Genomic DNA, 27,562 nt, shown 5'->3' on the forward strand with positions numbered 1-27,562 from the left:
TGGAATTCTCCAGGCCAGAATACTGGGGTGGGTAGCCTTTCCCTTCTCCAGGGGATCTTCCTGAACTGGGGTCTCCTGCATTGCAGGTGGATTCTTTACCGGCTGAGCCACCAGGGAAGCCCACGTCAGTTTGAACCACACCTCACTGCACCCTTTGGTCAGCTAGCACCATCACAGGGGCTGGCGGGCACCAGGACGGGGGAGAGGCTGGGATCCCTGCCCGCGGGGACCCCAGCCTCCCCGCCTCGGGTGTTAGATAGCCTTCCTCTGGGTGCCCTGGTCTCCTGTGGCTCCTTTTCCAGTGTTTCCACAGAATCTTTCATCTGTTTTTAGAAGTTAGGGTTTGAGAGGCAAAGATGTGAGGTGTTTAAGACAGGCTCCTGCACTCTTAGGATGTGGCTTCCGGTGTTACTCACTCAACCTCCTGTCAGGCTGGGCTGTGGATAAAGTGAGATGACACACATCAAGTTCTTAGCACGAGCAAATGTTGGTTATTCTGATTTTAATTATGCCTCCCACGTGCTTTTAGACTCCACTGTGGACTCACAAGAACAAACAGCCTTTGCTGACAAGCGGTCCTTCTTACCACTGCCTGGAATGTCATTTTAGATCGGTGCATGCGGGCACACACACATGGTTCACTGTACGATTCTACACAAATATCCACAGCGTGTTATCAGTCTCCAAACTCACCCCGTGATGGACACTTGGTGTGAACAGTCAGAACCCACTTGGGAAGACAGGCGATCGGGAATGAAGCAAGCATTCCAAAATCTCGCTGGGGCCACTGTCCTCTCTGAGAAGTAAGTGCAGGTTTTTGGATGTAAATCAGTTTTTTTCTTCCTACCACAGCTGGTACAGAAAGGCAAAGAATCTGGAGCACACGGACGGATTTTCTGGCGCAGGGCAAACGTGAACTTAAGTTCTCCACGAGTGCGCAGGTTCTGCCCAGGGCTGCGCTTTCCCCCGCAGCTCAGTCTCAGCAACGCGATGCTCTCCGCGGAGGTGGGCTCCCTGGGCTGATGGGAGACCCCCGATTTCCCAGCCCTGCAGCCTCCGCTGCCGCCGAGGAGCCCCTGGTCCTTCTACTTCTTCAGGAAGGCTGCGCGGACTTCCATCAAAAGATCCAATTACGCGTCGATCACTGAAACAAGTCATACATCACAGGGACGGAGACTCAGAGCCCCACTCGCACAGCAGAAACCCGCACAGCAGAAACCCGGGGAGGCCGGGGAGCAGCCGCGGGGAGGCGGAGTCAGGGCTCGGAGGCAGGCAGGCGGCCCACACCCAGAGCTCCTCTGAGCGCCCCTGCTCCATGCAGACTCGTCATCCGCTTCAGAACAATCACCGCTTCGGCGGGCCTCAGGGACTTGGGTGGGAGAGAGCCCCCACAATCACGGTGGCAGTTTTGCTGGTCCTTCTAGAGTGCGTTCCGGGACCTTCTCCTCCGCAGGGCTCTGGAGGCAGCCCGCACTGACCTCACTCACAGCAGAGCACCCAGGTCAACCCTGCTTCTCCGACAAGCACCACAGGTTGCCCGATTTTCCCCAACTGCCCAGCCCTCGAGAAAGAAAGAGTGAAGTCTCTCAGTCGTATCCGACTCTGCGACCCCACGGACTGTTGCCCACCAGGCTCCTCCATCCATGGGATTCTCCAGGCAAGAAGACTGGGCTGGGTCGCCGTTTCTCGAGAGGGGGCTTTAAACTGCGTCCCTTCAGCTAAGTATACCGCTCTTAGCAGACCACGCATGTTTGCCAACGAACATCGGTCACATGCAGAAGAGAGCCACCTGCCACGGAGGGCAAGTCCCTCCACATGCCAGCAGGTGCAGGACCTGACCTCACAGGCTTCCGAGGAGCCTCTGCTCACAGCTGCTCGTCTCTACTGATTTGATGATGTGACTGTGTGACTCAATTCCTAGGTGGGCTGATGAGAAGTCCGGGGTTCCTGAGGAGGAGAAAGGGGTCTGGGGCTCCCAAGGAGAAAAGGACAGATGTTCTTTTCTCTGCTGCTTTGTCTTGATCATTGTAACAATGTATCTGGCTCGAGGACATGTTTCTCCTCAACAAGAGCCTTCCGCCAAATCCTGTGTGTTAAAATGTGTATTATGGGAGTGGGTCTGGTAAGATCTTTCTATTGTTCATTCTAAAGATCATGGCATCTGGTCCCATCACTTCATGGGAAATAGATGGAAAAACAGTGGAAACAGTGTCAGACTTTATTTTTTTGGGCTCCAAAATCACTGCAGATGCTGACTGCAGCCATGAAATTAAAAGACGCTTGCTCCTTGGAAGGAAGGTTATGACCAACCTTGATAGTATATTAAAAAGCAGAGACATTACTTTGCCAACCAAGGTCCGTCTAGTCAAGGCAATGGTTTTTCCCGTGGTCATGTATGGATGTGAGAGTTGGACTGTGAAGAAAGCTGATCGCCGAAGAATCGATGCTTTTGAACTGTGGTGTTGGAGAAGACTCTTGAGAGTCCCTTATACTGCAAGGAGATCCAACCAGTCCATTCTAAAGGAGATCAATCCTGGATGTTAATTGGAGGGACTGATGCTAAAGCTGAAACTGCAATACTTTGGCCACCTCATGCAACGACTTGACTCAATGGAAAAGACTCTGATGCTGGGAAGGATTGGGGGCAGGAGGAGAAGGGGACGACGGAGAATGAGATGGCTGGATGGCATCACCGACTCTGTGGACATGAGTTTGAGTGAACTCCGGGAGTTGGTGATGGACAGGGAGGCCTGGCGTGCTGTGATTCATGGGGTCGCGGAGAGTCGGACACAACTGAGTGACTGAACTGAACTGAATCTTGTTCCTTTAAGATGGATGTTATGGGAGTGGGTCTGAAGAAAGTATACAAGGTCCTGATAAAACGAGCTGGGGGCGGGGGCTTTCTGCCTCCCCCTTCTGATATCTATGTCAGAAGTTTTCTCTCTCCCTTTTCCTACTTTCATAAAACTCTGCTACACAAAAGCTCTTGAGTGATCAAGCCTGGTCCCTCGTCCTGAAGCTAAATCTTCTTCCGAGATCACGAATCCATCTTTCACCGTGAGCTATCAACTGCCTCGATAGGTTGAGGAACAGAACGTTAGGATGAGGAACAGAACGTTATCCACCGGTAAGCCCTGTCAATTCCGTCCTTCTGTGAACTGCAAAGGAAGTCTGGGAGATGGTGGGGGTGTGCGTGTGGGCAGCGCCGATGAGCCCAAGGGGCAGAGCGAGCAACTGGCGTCTGCATGCGCCTTCCTCTCTCCTCTCCACTGTCGGGGAGACGTCGCTCACAGATGGAAGTAAGAAAGCCACGGGCCCTGACTTCTTCCTATTGGCCTTTTCACAAGTGAAATGTACCAGCCCACTTACCGAAGTGATCCAACCTTCCTTGTACTTTCAACAGGACCTTCAGCTAAGGTTATGTATGCGCTTCAAACATTTTCTTATGCTCCTAGATAAAGAAATGCCCCAGGATTGCTTTTTCTGGTGGTTAGAGGGCGACAGACTCCAGAAATGCCCTAAGTTAGTTGTGCTTAACTGACTGTAAATATTAACAAAAACACGCATACACACTTGACCTTGCGCTTTCCCTCTCATCTTCTTTGAAATCTCCTGGATGCAAAGGTGCAAACGCAGGAGGTGATATTTTACAGGCAACATTGCTGCAGAGACAACGCAGGTTTAAGACCTGGACCTGCTGGCCCAGCTCCCCATCCTCACGGCCTGGACCGTGCCCGTGAGGGTGTGGTCCTGTACCCTCTGCCCTGTAACAGCTGGGGGGGGGGGGATTCAGCGTGACAAGGGAGAGCCAGGAGACGACCCCAACTGTGGCAAGTGCTCTGCACGTTGCATGTGCTACAGTTGTGATCTTCACTTAATTAATAACAGAATCAGTCAGAAATAGAATAAAATACCTCCTGCCTCAAACCTTTGTCTCAGGACCATCTTTAAGCTCTGGGTGCATAAAATGTGTACGGAGTAAACTGTGGATTATATCACAGCATCGTTAACAATCATCCTCAAAGAAAAGTAAATTTACTCTTCTTAAAATCGTGTGTGTCTTTCTCAGGTTAAGTTAACACGCATAATAAACGCTTAGCAAGAAAAAGAATGCATATTCACAGAGAGCTCAGAGCTGCCTCACCTACTGTGACAGGTGTACCGGGGCAGCCCTCTCAAGTTCAAGTGCTCGGTGAGTCAGAGTTTCCCTCCACTAACACGCAAGGTTAGAAGCAGGTCACATGCGCTGAGTCAAACGATCGCTTGCTCGCAGTTCAGAATTCAAGCCTGACCTTTGCAGAGAACCCTCTGAGGCTGCACCCCAGTCATCTCCATCATTAATCAACATGAAGGGAGGTGAGAGGTGAGGAATGAATTCTCTAGGTTTCAGAGCCCAGCTGTTCTGGGACTAAACCCGTAAGCAGGTTGAAGATAAGCAATTGATGACTACTTCTAACTTTCTTTAAAACTCAATTCCCAGGAACAGACACTGTATTTACTTTCCAGATGCAGTGTTGGTATCACTTAAAATCTTTCAAAATAAAATTTTGGAAAGAAACAGCCAAGAAAAAGAAAAAGGGAATCATAGGAAGAATTGTCAATAAAAAAGAGACCTTTGGAGACAGGATGGGGGCGGGGAGGGTGGACTGGAGTGTGACCCCCCCTCATGGAACACACCCTCCATGTGGAGGAGCTCACAGGGCACCAGCTGAGAGCTGGCAGGCGTCCCCAGCCACTGGAGAGGGATGTACAGATCCTCGCAAAACCCGGGAGGGTGAAAGAAGGAGGGAGAAGGAGGAGACTGAACAGGACCAGACCTGCACCTGAGACAGCAGGTGGGGCTGGGGGGACCGAAGCAGGGGTCCGATCCCCCCTCGTGGAGACTGGACAGAGGGTTGGCATTGGAGGCTTCTGGAGATAGCAGCAGCTCATCTGTGATCGGCTGCGTGGAATGAGAACCTCACGGACAAGCCCTGCTGCTGCTCTGTGTACCCTGGACAGGGACACAAGAACCCTAAAAAGCACAGCGGCTGGGTGCTGGAGCACATGGATCGGAGCTTAATCCCAGGGTGAGGCCTGCTTTGACTGCGGGGAGAGGGCCCAGGGAGATGAAGGAGGGCTCTGCGGTGGGATCGCCTGTGGGTGGACGGGCAGCCATGAGGCGACACTGCTGAGTCCCACACGGCGGGTGAAGCCATCCCTGGGGCCTCTCCCCCCAGTGCTGGCAGCTGAAGAATCAAGAAGCACCCCGGAAGAAGCCGGCCTTTAAGTGCTTGATGCGCTAAGTGACAGAGAAGGTCCCCAGCCAGGGAGGCCATTTAAGTGCCTTGAACATGCAGAGCCACAGAGAAGGAGCAGCCACAAAGGATCACTTGAACAGCAGCTGCCAGAGGCTCGGAAGAACCCTAAGAGCCCCATACCTCCCTCTTCCCCAGCCGCCAGCTCCGCTGGGTGCCCGGTGCTGCCAGGGTCCCCGTGATCCAAGCAGGGGACCTCCAAGCCTGGATCCAAGCTTGGATCCAAGCAGCGCCATCTCCAGGCTCAGTCCTCAATGGGGCAGACCCAGTTCCTCCAGGGCAGCCTCAGGAGGAAACCCCAGTGGACAACACACAGGCAGCGGTGGAGGTAAAACCACAGTTGAAAACCAACTGAAAACCAGGGGCAGTGCGGCTAAGGAAGAGGCCAGAAAACCTTCCCACCAGCTGTACAAGCTGCAGATTAAATCCACACGACCACCGACGCAGACTCTGTGCCTGTCGGATATGTAGAAGGACAATGAGAGTTCCCGCAAAAGAAAACCCAGTAGCTCTGGAGGCCAAGGACACCGGAGGGAAGAACACACAGGAGCAGGGCTAGATGAGAGTCTGGGCTGTCCCAGAGCAGGTCCAGAGACCAGCGCGGAGTTCTGGAGGGCATCCCAGGAGGCGAAGGTGGACTCCGACTCACAGTGAGGGGAAGGGCACGGACGGCTGAGATCTGAGAGGAACGTTTATTCTTCTTCTGCTTAATGTTGACTTGCTCTGTTTGGTTCTGGATTTTTTATTCTTCTCTTTCTGTTTTTACTCTGTTGCTGTGGTTGTTGGTTTTATGAACACTAATAACTCTATTTAAGACCTTTTTTAAAAACCCCACTTTTTATTTCCTTTATATACTTCTGCCTCTCTGTTGGACTTTTGCAATTCAGTGTTTTTCTTTTTCCTTCTAATCTTTTAAAATTTATTTTTTAAATATTTTTTGTTTGTTTTCCTATTGTTCTTTTCCTGCTGTAGATATTCTTTAATGCATATAAACCTTTCTTTTATATACTTTTGTTTAACTTTGCTTTTCTATTCTCCTTTCTTTTTCTTCACCATGTTTATTAGTTTATTTTGTCTTCTCTGCTTTATTCCCCAGCTGGCACCTTGCTTTGATTTTGTTTTCTGGTTTGTGCTTTAGTTTTTTTCTTTTAATTGGCTGATACCATTTTTGGTTTCCTTTGCTCGCCGGGCCAGTCTCTTGCACTTTATTTTCTTTGGACTGCTTTGGTTTTGTATGTGTGTGTGTGTGTTCCATTATTTTTGTTATTATTTGCTTGATTTTGTACTCAGCATTTGTCTGGGGATCATTTTTGTTTCTTGTTTCTGTGTTAAGTCAATTCAGCCGTGTCTAACTCTTTGCAACCCCATGGACAGCAGCCTGCCAGGCTCCTCTATCCATGGGGATTCTCCAGGCAAGAATTCTGGAGAGGGTTGCCATTCCCTTCTCCAGGGCATCTTCCAGACCCAGAGATCGAACCCATGTCTTTTCTATCTCCTGCACTGGCAGGCGAGTTCTTTACCACCAGTGCCATGGTACGTTTGTTTTAATCCCCTTTAATGCCACAACAAATGACTTGTGGAGTCTTGGTCCCCTGGCCAGAGATCGGGCCTGAGCCTTTGGAGTGGGTGCACTGAGTCCCAGACCCTAGTCTGCCGGAGAACTCCAAACCCCAGGGAGCATTAATTAGTTAGAACTCTGGCAGAGGCCTCCGCCTGTATACAAGAGCTGGCATCACCCAACTGCTGGCAGCACTCAGGGCAAGATGCTTCACCTGAACAGCAAGACAAGAACCCAAACCCACCCAGCAGCAGACAGGATCACCAGGGACACCCACCCAGCAGCAGACAGGATCACCAGGGACACCCACCCAGCAGCAGACAGGATCACCAGGGACACCCACCCAGCAGCAGACGGGATCACCAGGGACACCCAAAACATAGGCCTCACACAGCCCTACCCATCAGAGGGGAAAAGAACTCAAAACTCACCTCCCCCTGCCAGAATGCAAGCACAAATCACTCCCAACACAAAGCCTACACAAAACACTGGATCAACCGTACCATCAAGGACAGAAACCAAAAGGAAGAAGGAACACGAGCTTACAGTCTGGACAAAGGAGACTGACAAAGGATTCCTTTCCAAAATATACAAGCAGCTTATGCAACTCAGTAACAGAAAAACAAACGACCAAATCAAAAAGTAGCCAAGAGACCTGAACAGACATTTCTCCAAAGAAGACATACAGATGGCTAATAAACACGCGAAAAGATGCTCAACATCCCTTGTTATTAGCGAAAGGCAAATCAAAACTACAGTGAAATATCTCCTCACACTGGTCAGAATGGCCATCATCAAAAAAACCCCACAAACAATGAATGCTGGAGAGGGTGTGAAGAAATGGGGACCCTCTCGCACTGTAGGTGGGAATGGAAAATGGTACAGCCACTATGGAGATTCCTCAAAAAACTGGCAGTAGAGCTCCCATAGGAACCAGCGACCCCACTACTTGGCGTGTCCCCTGAGAAAACCAAACTTAAAGAAGACACGTGTACCCCGATGTTCACCGCAGCGCGACTTGCAACAGTTCAGGCATGGCAGCAAGCTAGACGTCCGTCAACGGATGAGAGGATAAGACACGGCGGCACACGTACACAATAGAATATTACTCAGCCACAAAAAGGAACACGTTTGAGCCAGCTCTCGAGGTGCATGAACCTAGACTCTATTATACAGTGAGAGAAAGAAAAACAAACATCGCATGCTGACGCGTGTGCATGGAATCCGGAAACACGGTGCTGAGGACCTGTTCGCAGGGCAGCAGTGGAGGCGCAGGCAGAGCTCGGAGTGTGCGCACAGCGGGGCGCGCGGGGCGCACGGGGCCAGTGCAGACGGTGAGGGAGGCTGCTGAGGGGCTCGGGGACTCCAGCCCCAGCTCTGCAGCCCCCGAGGGGGCGGGAAGGGGCGGGACGCGGGCAGAGCTCGGAGTGTGCACACAGCGGGGCGCGAGGGGAGCGCGGGGCCAGTGCAGACGGTGGGGGCGGCGCGCGCGGGCCACAGAAGCTGCTGAGCGGCTCGGGGACTCCCCCCGGCTCTGCAGCACCCGAGGGGGCGGGCCGTGGGACGAACGTTCCAGAGGCAGGGGACTCACGTGGAAGCCGCAGGTATATGGTGAAGCAACTTCCCTTCACTTAAAAATGTTTGGGGAAAAAAGAAGCCTTCAGTGATGGGGTCACATTCCGGCCGCCTGACTTTGCGGAGAGTGTGCCATCTAGTGGTAGTTTCCTATAATGCCGCTTACTGCTGCTGCTCAACATGTCAGGACCCAGAGGCATTTTTCTTGTGGTGTTGTTTAAACCATCCGTCCAGGAAGATTCTAGGCAAAGTGTTATAAATATTGCTTTCATGCAGTTAAGCTAAAGACTTGATGTCTAGATCTGCTCCATTTCCATTCTATAAACAAGAGTGCTATCTGCTTGTTCTAGATACTGTTCCAATTATACAAACAAGAGAGTATTTTTAGGTGCATTTAACACTAAAATAAATCTCCATAAATTTTCATGTGAGACTCTGAAAACTTTTACTTCCAAACCACAGCCAAAGTTAAAAACAAAAACAAAAACACTTGTGTAGCTCTGACTGCAGTGGCGCTAGTTACAGCAGCCCTCTCTTCTCTCTGGAGCTCTGCTCACAAAAGGACACGCGATGAATCTTGGCTGCGTCTTCAGCTTACAGTTCCTGTTCCACACTTATTTACATGTTTCGGGAAGGTAACCAGTGGGTAGTAATAAAGAAGAGATGCATTTTAAGGACGCAGCTTTGCAAATGTTTGTAATGTTTGCTTTAAAGACTCAACATACATCATCAAAATCTCAAGACAAGTTGCATTATGGAATAAGCAAAGGCGCATTTATGTGGTAAAGCAGATGCTGATTTGTTCTACTTGATAATATATCAATATCTCTTAAAATCAGATAAGTAGGTGTGATGATAATATTGCTTATATATAAACAGGGCTTGCTTTTTGAGAAGGCCCAACAGGAAAGAACTGAACTTGTTTATATATTGTTTATGTAACAATACATAATTATATAGTGGTATCCTTTAACTATGAATTCCTTAAGGAGGAAACTCAGAAAGATCATCAAATTGTGAAAGGTTAGAAAGCTAATAATTTATTAATACTACTGATTGTGAGCAAGCCAAACAATTTACAAAACTCTAGTACTTAATATATGTAATCACTAAACAAAGATGATATACCCCAATACAAATATAAGCTCCTCAAGCCTGACCAGGACTGTAAAAGTAGGAAAACTCACAAACGCTGTGACTGTTAAAAGATCCATGTGACAAAATCACAGAAATATCGGGATGCATAAGGCATTATAACTTGCGAAACTGCTGGTCTTATTATTAAAGAATACTCTGTCTATGGAACTATCATTGTACAAATGCTCCAGTGGATACGTTTTATGACTCTGGAGTGGCGGTGTACATTTTTATTGAGGAATGTTGTTTTGCACTTGTTAGATATTTATAATTCATTTTAATAAAATAACTTCTTTGTTCAAGAGAGTTGAATTATTCATGATTTTGCTGAGTTCTTTCCTGTTGGGCCTGCTCACAAAGCAAGCCCTGACGTTTGACTTTCTAAATGGCCCCAGCGATTCCAAGCTCTCTTTTACAAAGAGAAACGGATGTTGGAATGGAGGTCAATAAAGAAACACTTGTTTTCTCCCACACGCTCTCACACTTCAAAAGAGGGGTCCCAACCACGGACCGAGAGGCTGAATCGTATCTTTGAATGCTGGACTAGACGGCTCCCTTTTGTTCCTCAGTGGCTCTGCGTCTGCAATGCCAGGCACACGCGTGTACAAGCACGCACGCACACGCGTGCAGACGCACCACCTCACGCAATGGTCTGCCGTCCGCTGTGAGCCTTTGCCGGTAGGAAAGAAGAGGAATGCAAGCAACGGGACTCTTCTTCCCCACAGGCTGCCCGGGACACCCCGACAGCCCCCAAAGGGATGCCTTCCCTTCCGTCACAGACACGCGATGTAGAACAACAGAGAGAGATTCAAGAACGGGTCATCTCACTACTGCTGTTGTATATTTGCTTCAGTATAGACCTCCCTACCCCTCCAGATCTGACTTCTTCCTTTAGGAAATGAGGCGATTTGATAAAAAAAAATTCCAGTGCTCCTGTAGGTTTGCCGTTTTTCAGTCTCTCAGTCGTGTCCGACTCTTTGTGACCCCCTGGATTGAAACACGCCACACCTCCCTGTCCATCACCATCTCCTGGAGTCCACTCAAACCCGTGTCCACTGAGTCGGTGATGCCATCCAGCCATCTCATCCTCTGTCGTCCCCTTCTCCTCCCGCCCTCAGTCTTTCCCAGAATCAGGGTCTTTTCCAATAGTCAGTTCTTCGCATCATGTGGCCAAAGTACTGGGGCTTCAAAAGAGTTTCTATTTTTAAAATTGCTTTTGCCTGGACTATCATTCTTCAATATCAGTGTTTTCTTTTTCTTCTGAATTCCTCTTGCTCTGGGGGACAGTAAATCTCCAAACTATCTCTCGCTTTGAACAACAGTTTTGATAAGGCCTTCTTCACTTTATGTCCCTATCAACATGACAAATGGGATCTGCACTGTTGGATGTAATAGCTTCAAGTAAACTGAAAGAGAGTTGTCATTAAATAATAATCTAAGGGTGCCTTAGAATAAGGCCAGTTCATTCCCCGCCCCTGAATGCACGCCCCGCCTCCTTCCCCTCCGCAGCCCTGGTGACCACAGACGTGGTCCTGTCCCTGCCCGGACAGGTCTGGGGGTTCAGCTCCGTGAAGACCCCAGGGGGCCTGGAAAAGGCCCCTGTCTCAGTGCAGGCACTGGACCCCTGCACCTCCCTGTCCACTCAGCGTGGCCCTCAGCTCTCAAACGTGGATGGTCCTCTGGCCATGCTCCGCCCCACCATGCATGCGTGCTTAGTCGCTCAGTCATGTCTGACTCTCTGTGACCCCATGGACTGCAGCCCACCAGGCTCCTCTGTCCATGGGATTCTCCAGGCAAGAATACTGGAGTGGGTTGCCACTCCCTCCTCCAGGGGATCTTCCCCACCCAGGGATCGAATCCGAGTCTCTTACATCTCCTGCCTTGGCAGAAGGGTTCTTGACCACCGTCGCCCCCTGGGAGGCCCTCCTCCTCACGGATCCTTTATTTCCTCTCACAAAAGTTCTCAGCAAATTATGACCACACCATTCTTCTTGAATCCGGCAACAAACAGCCAGTGAAGGAACACTCAGGGTCAGCGGATGTCTGAAGTTAATGCTCAGCTTCATCAGGGCGTGGCTCCTCCTCACGACTCTGCCAGGAATTCACCGCTGGGCTTGGACCCGCCCACCCGCCACCCTCTCTCCCCTCTCCCCGACTCCTCGTCTGAGTGGGGCTCACGCTCCTTGCTGGTTCATTCTCATCCTCTCCAAGTGTGGACCCGTCCATGCAGGCAGACACACGGGGTCAGACGGTCACACGGCCATCCTGTGACCAAGGCCCCCTCATTAAAACGAACACGGTCTGCCTCCCCTGCAGAAAATCAGTGCCCCCAACTTGTGTGTATGGTTCATCTGAAGCCATTATGTAACCTCATCTGTTCCTAATGCACCACAGTTACTCAAATACCATGTCCCATTATTTCAAAAGATGACCCCCAATTAGGAACTCATAACTGCTACATCCAAAATATCCAAAGGCACACAAACGCTTATACATGTGCTAATCTATTATTCTGATCTGAAAACTAGAAACAGATAACACACATACAGCAAACTTCACCTAACACTCAATAAACGGTAATACACAGAGAGCTCAAACCTAACGGTATATCCAATCATTCTCCTAAAAGATGTCACCACTTCTCTGAAAAATAAGAAGAAACTTTAAGACTGCTAAAATGCAACCACAATTTGAGGGCAGAACTATCAAACTGAAAACACACAATCACTTACCGATGGGCATGTAAATTACTAAGGTGCAGTCCATACTTTTCTTCAGCAGATAATCCGTCCATCAGCAAGGAGAAGATGAGAAAATTGCTCTGGCCAGGGGGCTGTGAAACAAGTCTGGATTTCTCTAGCATATACGTAAAGATTCTGGCTGGTTAAAGAAAAGAAGAGGAATTCTGTTAAATGGCATTATTAGTTTCAGCTCCATATATTTACATGTATTAATCAGAAGAGACAAGAATGCAGCTTCTTTTCAAACAGACTTTAAAAAAAACAAAATAAGAGACTTTGTTTTCAGAGAAAATTTGTAGGTCCAGAAAAATTAAGCAGAAAATACTGAGAGTTCCAATATATCCTTTCTCCCTCCCCTAATAAGTTGTTTCCCCTGTTATTAATATCTTGACTTAGAGTGGTACATTTGTTGAAATGAATGAAGCAATGCTGATACACTATTATTAACTAAAGTCTGTGATTCATATTGGTATCACTCTTTGTGTTATACAGTTCTATGGGTTTTGAGAAATTTACGCATCATGTGTTTAGATTGGATGGCTGAATGGCATCACCAACTTAACAGACACAAGAGTTTGAGCAAGCTCCGGGAGACAGAGGAGGACAGGGAAGCCTGGTGTGTGGCAGTCCGTGGGGTCGCAAAGAGCTGGACACGACTGAGCCACTGAACAACAACATGTCGTGTGCACACCATCACAGCTCACACAGAACAGTTTCACGGCCCGAACAGTCGCTGATGCGCCTCCCTGCTCCTCCCTCTCTCCAGCTCCTGGCAACCAACCACCTTTGCGCTTCACGACAATTTTGCCTTTTCCTGAATGTTATATAGCTGGAATCACACAGTAAGTACCCTTTCCAGACTGTCTTCTTTCACATAATAATAATACGTATTTAAGGGTCCTTTTTCATTTTTCCAAGGCTCTGTAGCTCACTTTTCATTAGTGATTACTAGTCCACTGAAAGAATGTACTGCAGCCCATCCCTTCACCTATCAAAAGCCGTCTTGGTTGCTCCCAGCTGTTGCAATGATGAACATTCGTGCCCACACTACGTGGAGATGTCGTTTTCAACTCAGGTGAGTCAATGCCAAGGAACGTGCTTCGCGGATCGTATGGCAAGACTATGATCAGCTTTGGACGACACTGCTGAACTGTCTCCCCAGGTAGCTGGGCCGTCTTGCGGTCCCACAAGCAACAAATCGGAGTTCCTGCCAGTACTCCGCCTCCTGGCCAGTACTTCGTGTGGTCGGTGTTTGGGATTTTAGCTGTTCTGACAGGTGTGTGGTGGCACTGCACCCTTGTTCTAATCTGCATTTCCTAGGTGACATGTAACGCAGAACGTTCTTTCAGATTCTTATTTTCCATTTGTCTGTCTTCTTTGGTGATAGGTATGTTCAGACGTCTTATCCATTTTTAAAACTGAGTTGTTTCCTTACTGTTGAATATTGAGTTCTTCATACATTTTAGACAACAATCTTGTCTTAATTTTTTTTTCCTTTTAATTGGATAATTGCTTTACAAATCTCTGTTGGCTTCTGCCATACAACAGGAATCAGCCACAGGCACACGAGTCCCTTCCCTCCTAGAGCTCGTCCCCACCCCACCCCCCACCCCTCTGCTCATCAGAGCAGCAGGTGGAGCCCCTGCGCCCACTCAGCAGCTTCCCACTGGCTCTCCACTTGACACACAATAGGGCATATATCTCAGCGCTGTTCTCAGTCTGCCCCACCCTCTCCTTCCCCCACTGGGTCCACAGGCTGTTCTCTGTGGCCGCATTATGTACAATAGCTAGGGCGTGGAAGCAACCCAGATGTCCATCGGCAGATGGATGGATGAAGAAGTTGTGGTACATATACACAATGGAATATTATTTAGCCATAAAAAGGAACACGTTTGAGTTCGTTCTAGTGAGGTGGATGAATCTAGAGCCTGTTATACAGAGTGAAATAAGTCAGAGAGAGAAAAACAAATTTTGTATGTTAATGCATAAACACAGAATCTAGAAAACCGGTACTGAGGGACTATGTGCAGGGGAGGGACAGACACGCCCACCTAAAGAACAGACTTTTGACAACCATCTTTCATCAGATATGTCTTTTGCAAATATTTCCTCCATGCCTGGGGCTCAACATTTCATTCTCTTAACAGTGTCTTTCATAGAACAGAAATTTTTAATTTTAATGAAGTCTAGCTCCTCGATTATTTCTTTTATGGACTGTAGATGATGAAATTCCATTTAAAGTAGGTAGGAAATGATGAAAGTATGTAACATGGGAATGACAACCTTGGCTCTGCTTCAAAGATAGGGCTGCAAATTCAGAAACTGATGTTGGTCAGAACTTTTGACATATATGTGATATGCTGAAAATTCTGCTGTTTCTGGAGTAGGCTTTTCATTTGAATTTAGGTTTATTCTTATCAGTGTGAATGGCAGTAAATAGTTACACATTTCAATTTTAGATGCAATTGTGAATGACTATAGTTTTCCACTTTAAACCAAAAATTTATGATCAATAATTTTTTTGGATCCTAGTAGCAGTTTTAGGAAGGCAAATAAATTCAATTTCCCCTACATTTGAACTATAAACAACTCATGTAATGAGTTGGCAACTAATTATTCGAGAGTCCAGTCTCTAAAAGCAAAAATGTGGGGTCTCCACGCATCGGTTTTATACAGTGAATCTCGGTGAGCCAATGGAATCACTTCTTCAGTGCTTTATTCCTGTAAATTTTGTGAGCGGTTAATTTAGTCTCAGAAGGATGATCAGTGCTTTAGAAGTCTCAAAATTCATCAGTCTTATTAAGAAAAGTTGTCTCACTGGACACCTTCTAGAAAGGTTGTTATGAGTGCATAAAGACTCTTTCAAAGTCCCTTTAATTAGTGGTATTAAAGCCCAAAAGTGATAAAATTACAAAGAGTGGTATAATTTCTTTTCCATTTTTCCATAAGCATTGAATCAGGTGGTAAATTTCAAGTTGAGGTCTAAACTATTCAATATTACTTTTCTTTCTTAAGTAAAATCCTGAAAACATGTTCCATTGGTTATTAATAGTATTAACCCTGAAGTAGCTAACTGCTAAAATCTGCACTCCTAGGAAATAAACTGTCAGAGTTGTCCCTACTGCGGTTTTCTGATCACTAACTAAAGACATATCAGGTGAAAATGGAGGACTAGGTGGGGACCTTCTGATCATCAAGCTTCTATCCTCAGAGAAAAGACTGACTTGATGCCCATTTGTTGAAGTCAACACACAAGCTTAATTTAAAGCAGCATTCAGAACGAATCAAATTCTACTTCAGAGTGACATGAGAACACTTCATCTTTCAAAAATGGATTAATTAGTAATCACCCTAGTTAGCTCATCTCCAGCAGTGAATAAAATTACTGTGGACTAGCAGAATTCTGATCAGTAGATTTTTTTTTTAAGTCCATCTTGAAGGAGCTTTTAGATGGAAGAAAACACAAAACAACCAAAAATTCAAATTTTCACGAGACTCTAATATTTTCCAGACAGGGGAAATGCAGGGCTTTTTGTTGTGCCTGACTGACAGTACAGTGCTGAAAGGAAAATGATGGGTTTGGGAGCTAGAAAGGTTTCTGACTCGTTCATCCAAGTGTCCGCGAACAGAGAGTTCCTACTTGTTTCTCAAGTTTTCATGACTCGTATGTTTTAAAAAGTGTTTTATGTCAGAAGTAGTCTTGACTGGAAATAAGTCTGTGATCCTCCACGTTTTCAGAACTCTATGTGAGCATGTCTTCCAGAAAGCTTCACGACTGAAAGCATACGTGTCAATACATACGTTGGCAGATTACATGTAATATGCAGTGAAAGCATTTTATAGATCTGGATGCATTTTTAATCAAGATGAAAGGAGATGGAGGTGAGAACACTCCCTTTCCTTCAAGAAGGAAGGTGCCCTTGGTGTTAAGGGAACCGCTGATGGAAGAGGGGCTTGGGGAACCTAGAAAGATTATACTGTCAAATAAGTAATCAGATGGGGGAAGCCTGGGCTAAAAGCCGGGCTAGAATGTTATTTATTGCTTAAAATTTCTTCAAATTAAGAAACAATCCTTACTTCGCTGTAGCAGATGTTTCATAAAACTTAGACTTGTATTTTTTATGTTATAATTTGTGTTTGAATGCCTGATCAAGGAGGTGGTGTTATAGAAGTATCAGGAGTAGTATCAATAAAGGAAACAGACAGCATCTGTCACCTCTAAATGAGTAAGACAGCATTCCCAGTATAATAAAATCACATACTGATGTGAGCGCTGGACTATAAAGAAGGCTGAGCGTCGAAGAATTGATGCTTTCGAATTATGTGCTGGAGAAGACGCTTGAGAGTCCCTTGGACTGCAAGGAAATCAAACCAGTCACTCCTAAAGGAAATCAACCCTGAATATTCACTGGACAAACTGAAGCTGAAGCTTCAACACTTTGGCCACCTGATATGAACAGCTGACCCACTAGAAAAGACCCTGATGCTGGGAAAGTTTGAGGGCAGGAGGAGAAGGGGACAACAGAGGATGAGATGGTTGGATGGCATCACCGACTCAATGGATGTGAGTTTGAGCAAGCTCCGGGAGATAGTGAAGGACAGGGAAGCCTGGTGTGCTGCAGTCCATGGGGTTTGCAAAGAGTCGGATACAACAACTAAAGAACAACAACAATAAAATCACTACAATTGTATGTGTTCAAAATTTAAGGAAATTGCTAAGTTGTGTTTGACTCTATAAAGCATAAAATGAACTTGTAACCTACATATATTTTACCTAATTTGAGGTGTAAAAACCTTACTCCAGTTTGATTAACTATTTTAGTGAACACTTAAAATTCAGAAGGCTTTTACCCGGGACTAATTTGAACAACTCAGCTTCCTATAAAAATCTTGTAAAGTGAATTAAATTAATACCTTTTACATTTTTCATTCAGAAAAAGGGCTCTTGGTGATGAAGTTATTCAAAACTCAAAAGTCAGATCTTACAGTTCCTTGAAGTGTTCAGAGAGTGACTGTTTTTGCAGGTGATGATGATACTTTTTCTTAGACTGAAAATAATTTTGAAAAGTAAAGAAAAAGAGCTGCCCTTATTCTCTGTTGTGGGGTGAATCGTGTCTCACACACACAAAAAAGAAAACACTTAAGCACTGGGCCCTGTGACCTGTGACCCCCCTTGGGCATGAGGTTTCCTCTGAAAGCAGGTGCTGGCAGACGCTCTCAAGCTGAGACAGGCCACACGGAGCGGCACGGGGTTTCCAGCTCAGTGCGGCCTCTCCGGGCCTGGCATCTCACGCTCACTCCACTCCATTCTCGTCCAAGCTCTGCCTGGTCTCAGCTCTAACCTCTCCATCCTACGAATAAGCTTAGAGCCTCGATGGGGTTTGATCCAGGTCACAGAAACAGGTGCAGAGGTAGAACCGGGCCTGGGCCCAGCACCTGTGGAGTCTGAGCTCAGAGCGCGACCATCAGCTTCAGACACTCTTGGGAATCCAACAAAGGCTTGTAAACACTCAGAGCTGCCAGTCCTGGGCTCACATTCCTTTGTGTGTGTGCTCGGCTGTGAAGTCGTGTCCGACTCTGTGTGCGACCCCAGGGACTGTAGCCCAGCAGGCTCCTCTGTCTGTGGGATTCTCCAAGCAAGAACACTGGAGTGGGCTGCCATGTCCTACTCCAGGGGATCTTCCTGACCCAGGGATCGAACCCGTGTCTCCTGCGTTGGCAGTTGGCTTGTTTACCACGGAGCCACCTGGGACGCCCGACGTTGCTTTCCTAGTCCGCACCCTCTGTTAGAGTTGCTTCTGTAAGCTCCTTCCACCCTTCATTCATCTGCTCACTACGTGCCTGCTGTCCGCTGACTCTGCCAGACGCGGTGCTAGACCCTGCGGATGCAGCAGTGGACACAACGAGCATGCTGGAGGGGAAGAGGGTCGGAAAGACACGGCTTAGCTCCCGGACGACCCTGCAGGCCTTGAGAAGCAGGACGCAACCCAACTGACTACAAAGCGAACACCCAACACAACAGTGTAAACGGAATCATCTAGTAAAACGCAGAGTAACTGTGTTTTTAAAAAATAAAATGGACAGAGCGGCATGGGTCCTAACCCACCATGACTGGTGTTTTGCTGAGAAGAAAAGAGACCCAGGAAGGACCCCCGCAACAAAGCAGAGCAGGGCGATGTCTCTACAAGTCAAGTGTCCGCCAGAAGAACGAGGACAGAATCTCCCCCAAGATTCCGAGGTGGCTCAGCCCTGCTGCCCCTGGATGCTGGGCTTGCAGCCTCCGAAACTGTGCAGGATGGCTCTCCGCCAGGGCGTCCTGCTTGGTTACAGCAGCTCCCGGTCACTAACACCCCCGTCTCCTCCTGTCGACCCTGCGGAGCCTATGCTGCCAGCGCCGGGAGACAACAGTGCTAACGAGCCACTCTTCCTGGCATCAGAAGATCTCATCAGCGTTAACGCAGACCACATATTGGGATCTGGAGAACGTGGAGCAGGGGAAGGTCTGTAGCGCCCTCTGGTCCAAGCTCCGCATCGCAGGCTGGACCATCTTTAGCACGCTAGCACCTGCTCTGCATCCTGCTTGAACGTTTGCCCGGGGTGGGAGAAAGCACATCGCAGTCACGAGCAGGCTCCTTCTCTGGAAATGCGTCCAACTCTCTGCCGCACAAAGAATCCGTCTTTGTATTCAAGACGCTCTCCGAGTGGGGGGTGACTATTTGATGACAGAACTTGCTCGAGTCCTCGGCTTTGCAGTGTGCACTTTGTAGTTTCTTCAAAGTTCACTCCAAAGACAGTGCCCTGAACTTTCCCTCTCCTAATAAGCGTCCTTAGAACATCCTCATCTTCCTCTTAAATAGAGTAAAACTAAGCTCTGAGCCCACAGACAGCTCCCGTGAGCCTCCCCCAACCACTCGTGTCCTAGGCATTACACGTCTATTAGTGTAGCCTCAACAAGCACCAACGTTGTATGCTTCTTTACTTATTAGCAGTTGCATTATTCTTCAAATTAAAATATATACATATATAAAACCACTCTAAAATCAATTTGCCACATTTTAGAAAGAATGCAGCAGGAGGCTGCCCAGCAAACATGGGTGACAGGACCTGAGTGAAGGGTGATCCTCCGGAGAAGGGGATGGGGGAGAGCCACAGGGCAGGAGGAGCGTGCGGGGCGCCCTCCCCTATGGGAGCCTGGACCAGCACCTTCCTAAGAGGATGCGTCAGCTTCAGGCCGGGCTGAGAGTACACTGGTGCCCTCAGCTCTGCACCGCCGCTGCCGCATCCCAGATCCCGGAGTGCCTCCAGTTCGCCCGCGGGAGTATTTATCATCCCCGAGTCACAGCCTGCAGCCTGGGAGGTGGTCTGACTGTGCGGCGGCTCAGCGGGGCTACCTGCTCAGTAACACACGGCTCCCCTTGAAAGCCTGCTACTTCTTTCCTATGTGGCATACACTAATTTTCTAAATTAACCTGCCTGAAGGGGGCGTGTTAAACTCTGTCCAGAAAAAAGTGAGCGAGGTGAGGAGTGGATAAAACCGTCAGAAGGACCCCGGTGGCTCAGATGGTAGAGTCCGCCTGCAACGCGGCAGACCCAAGTTCGACCCCTGGGTCGGGAAGATCCTCTGGAGAAGGGTGTGGCAACCCACTCCAGTGTTCTTGCCCGGAGAGTCCCACGGACAGAGGAGCCTGGCGGGCTACAGTCCACGGGGTTGCAAAGAGTCGGACACGACCCAGCGCCTAAACAACGAGACCATCAGAAGCCACTTAGGGTATCTCCATCTTGGTAAAGGGAATACTGAATCAAGAACAGCTGCATCTCCTCCAGGGTAATCGTGTAGAAACCCTGGTGTCCAGCCGTAGTCAGGCTGGGTTAGAACCACTCCTTTCAGATGCCAGCATCTGTCAGAACTGCGGGGATCCTGTTGAAGATTCCCAGTCCCGAGGATCAGGGTGGATTATGAGACTGCAGTTCTAACAAGCTCCCTGATTACACTGGGTGCTTATCTTTGGGTCTCCTGGAGTGACAAGGGTCTGGAACATGGGGCTTCTGGAACCCCCCGAGCTACCAGATACTGTGGCTCCAACCCCTGGCGCCTGAAAAGCTCAGGAGGAATTAATGCTCCTAATTAAAAGACGCTTGCTCCTTGGAAGGAAAGTTATGACCAACCTTGATAGTATATTAAAAAGCAGAGACATTACTTTGCCGACCAAGGTCCGTCTAGTCAAGGCAATGGTTTTTCCCATGGTCATGTATGGATGTGAGAGTTGGACTGTGAAGAAAGCTGATCGCCGAAGAATCGATGCTTTTGAACTGTGGTGTTGGAGAAGACTCTTGAGAGTCCCTTATACTGCAAGGAGATCCAACCAGTCCATTCTAAAGGAGATCAATCCTGGATGTTCATTGGAGGGACTGATGCTAAAGCTGAAACTCCAATACTTTGGCCACCTCATGAGACGAGTTGACTCACTGGAAAAGACTCTGATGCTGGGAAAGGTTGGGGGCGGGAGGAGAAGGGGACGACGGAGAATGAGATGGCTGGATGGCATCACCGACTCTGTGGACAGGAGTTTGAGTGAACTCCGGGAGTTGGTGATGGACAGGGAGGCCTGGCGTGCTGTGATTCATGGGGTCGCGGAGAGTCGGACACGACTGAGTGACTGAACTGAACTGAACTGAACTGAACTGAAATGAAGTGATCCCTTGGCTTGGAGGGATGTCCTCACTTGGGTGTCACAAGCAAAGCTGCAAAAACCAGAGTCTGATGCTTAAGACATTTGTCCTCTGAGGTTTCCCTAAATGGTAGACCTCCAAGCAGAGCTCTTAGCCATGGATTAAAAAACCACAAACAAAACAATTTTCCTAGTGCAGAATTTAAACCTCTAACTTTAACAGCTAAAATTATCTTTTCCTACTCCTTTTATGCATTTTTTTTCATTTAGTCACAAAAATTTCATTTAGTCACAACGGGATTTAGATATAAGCTAACTGCAAAATACAGGTTTAGTTCTTGTTTAGTCGCTAAGTTGTGTCCTACTCTCTGTGACCCCCATGGACTGTAGCCTGCCAGGCTCCTCTGTCTGTGGGACCTCCCAGACAAGAATACTAGAGGGGGTTGCCATTCCCTTCTTCAGGGGATCTTCCCGACCCAGGGATCAAACCAGCGTCTCCGCTATTGGCAGGCGGATTCTTTACCACTGAGACACCTGGGAAGCACAAAATACAGGTTATTTGTTTCCATACTTTGGTCAGAAGTGACTTTCGTTTCCTGAAGGGAAGATAGGGTAATCTGAAATGCCAAATAAAATTGTTCTATTTAAAAGATCATTACAATTGGCAGTTGTTTTCGTGCTGACAGCTGTTACAAAATTTTGAAAATTAATAATTCTTCCAAGTAGATTCAGGCACTCTATACACAATTGTATTCATGTTACTGATTTGCATGTATAATCTCTTTTGATTTGAAAGATATAAAATTGTAAATTTATTTAAAATTAGTTGTGTTTTAAACAGGAAACCTTTGTTTAAAATATACATTACATATATAAATAAAATTAGAAACAGTTCAGTTTTGGTTTAGTGGAGTGATTATTTGGATTTTTTGACTTATTTTAATTCAAACATTTTAAAATACATATTCACTGCTATTAAAAAATAGATTTCAATGTATGTTGCATGAAGGAATTATATACTCAAGTTATATTTTATTTTGAGTATTTTAGTTTGTTTCTCTGTTTGGCAAGTGTGATTCATTTCAACTGTTTTTGGTTTGGTTTCATATCATACAGTTTGTACAAACACTGTTGTAAAAGGTGTACCTTGCATTTCAGAATATTTTTCAATTTGCAATAATTTTAGAACTCATAACTTGACACTCTGGGCTTGCACACTGAACCACTGTACAAGCACAAGGGCATGCACACGCACGTATGCACACACACGTACACACACAAGGGCATATGCACACACACACGCACACACACACACACAAGCACACCAGTCACTGGTGCTGCCATGCTCAGTGTTTCTTTGACCCCTTCTTAGAGCTCCTGAGGGCTCCTTGTTAATTTTACACTTACCTCCAGTTAAGTGCTTTTTCCTTTCACAGAACTGTAGTTCAAAATACTTTATGAAGCAGCTGGACAGGTCATTAAGAGTGGTTTTGGCATGTCCAAATGCTTCTAAGATGCTCATGACCTGTAGAAAAAGGGAAATAGTTACTGTGCTAATCATGTGTTTAAATAAAATGGGATAATTAAAGCAAAGAGACAGGAACATTCCATCAGCTAAGAGGTCGTCCACTGCCCGTGCAACACAATGTTGCACTTTTAAGGTCACTCTTTCCTCAAGTGCAAACTGTTACCATCCTTCGGCCCTACTGGTAACTAGTGGCAACAAGACAGTGACGCACGTGACGCACAGAGCACATGACTGCCTTCCTCACACTACCCTCTCAGGGTGAGCGGAGGACTCTTCACACACACATGCACGCACGCACACACACGCACATACATGTGTGCACACACAGACAGACATACACACACGTGTACACACAGAGAAACATGCACATGCACACACACAGACACACACACGCGCGCACACACAAACATGCACGCACAGACACACAGACACAGACACACACACATGCATGCACACACATGCACACACGCACACACATGGACACAGACACACATGCACAGACACACACACATGGACACACACACATGGACACACACACACACGCGCACATGCACACATGCACACACCCATACACACACACGTACGCACACGTGAATGCACACAGAAACATGCGCACAGACACACATGCGTACACACGCGCGCACACACGCACAGAGACACACACGTGTGCACACACAGATACACACACGCACACATGCACACACATACACATACAAGTGTGCACACACGCATGCACACAGACACACACATGCCCACACACACACATGCACACATGCGCACACATAGACACATGCACGCACACACACATGCACACATGCGCACACATAGACACATGAGCACACACACAGACACACACACATGCGCATGAACAGACACACACGTGTGCACATACACAGACAGACACACACACATGGACACACACACATGCGCACATGCACACACATGCACACACGTGCACGCACATGCGTACCCACACACGTGCATGCGCGCACACACAGACACACGCATGCAAGCATGCACATGCACGCGCACACACATGCCTACACGCATGTGCACACACGCACAAAGACATGCGCACACACATGGACACACAGAGACACACGTGCACACACATGCACAGACACATGCCCATACGCAGACACACAGATGCACACACACATGCACGCAAGTGCACACACATGGACACGTGCACACACACACATGCAGACACAACTCAGCATGTACTGCTGGTTTTTTCCAACTTAAGAGTAAAAGTGCTTCAGTAGCTTTGGAAGGAGGAATTAACAGTTAATATATGCAGTGACCAGAATTTCTTTTAAAAATAACAAATTCACTTGCACATCTGCTTATAACCTGCTTTTTAACCAATATTTAGTCTGGCATGTACCCTTTCGCACCCCGATCACCTAGGCCACCCTCCCACACCTTGTTTTCACTCCATGCCAACCATTCCCCCCGCAGAAGCAGGAATGAGAATTCCAGATGAAGCCCTGGACCCACGTGTCTCATCGCAAGGTGCTACTGCAGAGATGGCTGTTTGCAGCTTTAAAGTCTTGTTACTACAGACCCTCAGAAAACCCTGGCCTCTGAAACTCTCTCTTGATGTATATCCTTAAAAATTGACTAAAGAACGAATGCTATTCTTTTCTCACAATTAATTGTACCTGTGATAATGAAAATGCTCACTATTCTCCCAGCCAGGCTTCAACAATATGTGAACCGTGAACTTCCAGATGTTCAAGCTGATTTTAGAAAAGGCAGAGGAACCAGAGATAAAATTGCCAACATCTGCTGGATCATTGAAAAAGCAAGAAAATTCCAGAAAAACATCTATTTCTGCTTTATTGACTATGCCAAAGCCTTTGACTGTGTGGATCACAATAAACTGTAGAAAATTCTGAAAGAGATGGGAATACCAGACCACCTGACCTGCCTCTTGAGAAACCTGTATGCAGGTCAGGAAGCAACAGTTCCAACGGGATATGGAACAACAAACTGGTTCCAAATAGGAAAAGGAGTATGTCAAGGCTGTATATCGTCACCCTGCTTATTTAACTTATATGCAGAGTACATCATGAGAAACGCTGGGCTGGAAGAAGCACAAGTTGGAATCAAGATTGCTGGGAGAAATATCAATAACCTCAGATATGCAGATGACACCACCCTTATGGCAGAAAGTGAGTAACTAAAGAGCCTATTGATGAAAGTGAAAGAGTAGATTTGAAAAAGTTGACTTAAAGCTCAACATTCAGAAAACTAAGATCATGGCATCTGGTCCCATCACTTCATGGCAAATAGATGAGGAAACAGTGGAAAAAGTGTCAGACGTTATTTTTTTGGGCTCCAAAATCACTGCAGATGGTGATTGCAGCCATGAAATTAAAAGACACTTCCTCCTTGGAAGGAAAGTTATGACCAACCTAGACAGCATATTAAAAAGCAGAGACATTACTTTGCCAACAAAGGTCTGTCTAGTCAAGGCTATGGTTTTTCCAGTAGTCATGTATGGATGTGAGAGTTGGACTATAAAGAAAGCTGAGCGCCGAAGAATTGATGCTTTTGGACTGTGGTGCTGGAGAAGGCTTTTGAGAGTCCCTTGGACTGCAAGGACATCCAACCAGTCCATCCTAAAGGAGATCAGTCCTTAGTGTTCATTGGAAGGACCGATGTTGAAACTCCAATACTTTGGCTACCTGAATTGAAGAGCTGATTCATTGGAAAAGACCCTGATGCTGGCAAAGATTGAGGGCAGGAGGAGAAGGGGACGACAGAGGATGAAATGGTTGGATGGCATCACTGACTCAATGGACATGAGTTTGGGTGGACTCCAGGAGTTGGTGATGGACAGGAAGGTCTGTTGCACTGCAGTCCATGGGGTCACAAAGAGTTGGACACGACTGAGTGACTGAACTGAACTGTGATAATGAAGATGACCAAGCAATTCTCTCAAAAGAATTAAAAGCTGGAAGGTTCAAAAGTATTTTTCTGGATCTTTCAAGATATGCATGCATGCTCAGTTGTATCCAACTCTTTGTGACCCCATGGTCTGTAGCCCACCAGGGTTCTCTGTCCAAGGGATTCTCCAAGCAAGAATACTGAGTAGGTTGCCGTACCCTCTTCCATGGGATCTTCCCGACTCAGGTATCGAACCCCCATCTCTTGTGTGTCCTGCATTGGCAGTAGATTCTTTCCCACTGCGCCACCCCGGAAGCCATCTTTCAAGATACTGACAAGGTGCATGTAGTTCCTCCATCAGCCACAAGAGGGGCACAATAATACCTTATTAATACACTGGGTTCAGTTCAGTCGCTCAGTCGTGTCCGACTCTTTGCGACCCCATGAATCACAGCACGCCAGGCCACCTTGTCCATCACCAACTACTGGAGTTCACTCAAACTCATGTCCATCGAGTCGGTGATGCCATCCAGCCATCTCATCCTCTGTCGTCCCCTTCTCCTCCTGCCCCCAATCCCTCCCAGCATCAGGGTCTTTTCCAGTGACTCAACTCTTCACATGAGGTGGCCAAAGTATTGGAGTTTCAGCTTTAGCATCAGTCCTTCCAATGAACACCCAGGTCTGATCTCCTTTAGAATGGACTGGTTGGATCTCCTTGCAGTCCAAGGGACTCTCAAGAGTCTTCTCCAACACCACAGTTCAAAAGCATCAATTCTTCGGCGATCAGCTTTCTTCACAGTCCAACTCTCACATCCATACATGACCACGGGAAAAACCATAGCCTTGACTAGATGGGCCTTGGTTGGCAAAGTAATGGCTCTGCTTTTTAATATGCTATCTAGGTTGGTCATAACTTTCCTTCCAAGGAATAAGCGTCTTTTAATTTCATGGCTGCAATCAGCATCCGCAGTGATTTTGGAGTCCCCCAAAATAAAGTCTGACACTGTTTCCACTATTCCTCCATCTATTTGTGGTGGTTTACAATTTCTGATGACAGCATAAGAATTTTATTCTAAATTTTAAAATTTTGCAGCTCCTCTTTAACTTTCTGGATACTGCTCTACTAAGGCATTCAATTCACCTGGAAGTATTTTATACTGTGAAAGATTACAAAACAACATTAATTCTAATCACAAGTCAAAGTACTAAATGTTGGGCAAACAATGAAATATATGAAAATGTTTGTTTTTGAAGTTTGAACTTTTGGAGAGAAACAATGAATCTTTACACAAACTCTGTGATTTAGGTCTCTTTATGATAACCTGATTTTAAAGATCATAACAGTGCATTGTTAGTAGTAATAGCAAAAATGTTTCTGAAAAGTAATTTAAAAGAGTACTTATGAAGGTCCTGTATTTTGCCTTTTTTCCAAGAATTTAATATGAAATAAATCTATAGCAAGATTATACTGTAATTATATCACATTTAAACCTTTTAGTAGTTCCTTCAAATAACTGTTTTAAAACTCTTAAAAAAGAATCAAATAAATTTTAAAAATGTTTTTTTGGCTTCTATTTACATTGGCACTGTATCTGCTAATACAATGACTTTTATTATAATAGAAAATGCATATAAAAGGTAATTAATGACACGCACCCAGAAAGGAAGTATAGGGTAAATAATTCAATGCATGTGCCTTGGAAGAAGGGACACCTGCCCCCACACCCCAACTCTGCTCATGACAAATGCCATAACTTTGAGCAAGTTTTGTAAATTTCCGAACCTCCTTTCCTTTATTCTAAATAGAACAACTCAGTGATTATCAGAGTCCAGTGTATGAAGTGTTCAGCTTGGTGCCTGTAAAAGGGTAAGCATTTGACAAACAGCAGAACTTATTTTTGCTTTTGTTAATAATAGTAGAAAACATTTATATTGCACATTATATTGTACTGACTTGTGTCAGGAACCATATATATATATAATTATATATACACATACATGCATGGACATTCATATGCACATCTGTACATGTATATCATTATACAAAAAACCGTATATAACTGTACACACATACACATGTATGTGTGACTGTATGTGCACGTATGTGTATATTACATCTTTTAACCCTCAAAAGTAGAGTCTCCATTTTATAGAAAAGGAAA

General features: G+C 46.5%; 1 protein-coding gene across 1 annotated transcript in view; it reads right to left on the reverse strand.

The window, feature by feature from the left end:
• The window catches only part of MYO16 (myosin XVI), a 478,842-nt gene that overhangs the window by 230,195 nt on the left and 221,085 nt on the right, over positions 1–27,562 (reverse strand). The window contains exons 15-16 of the mRNA XM_055426698.2: positions 22,385–22,502; positions 12,300–12,447 (exon numbers count right to left, since the gene is read on the reverse strand). Coding sequence (XP_055282673.2) covers positions 12,300–12,447; positions 22,385–22,502 — 266 coding nt within the window. The remainder of the gene's footprint in view (positions 1–12,299; positions 12,448–22,384; positions 22,503–27,562) is intronic.

The sequence above is a fragment of the Moschus berezovskii genome, chromosome 13 (assembly GCF_049115385.1).
Source record: "Moschus berezovskii isolate FMDL1 chromosome 13, NW_MosBer_1.0, whole genome shotgun sequence".
Taxonomy (NCBI): Eukaryota; Metazoa; Chordata; class Mammalia; order Artiodactyla; family Moschidae; genus Moschus; species Moschus berezovskii.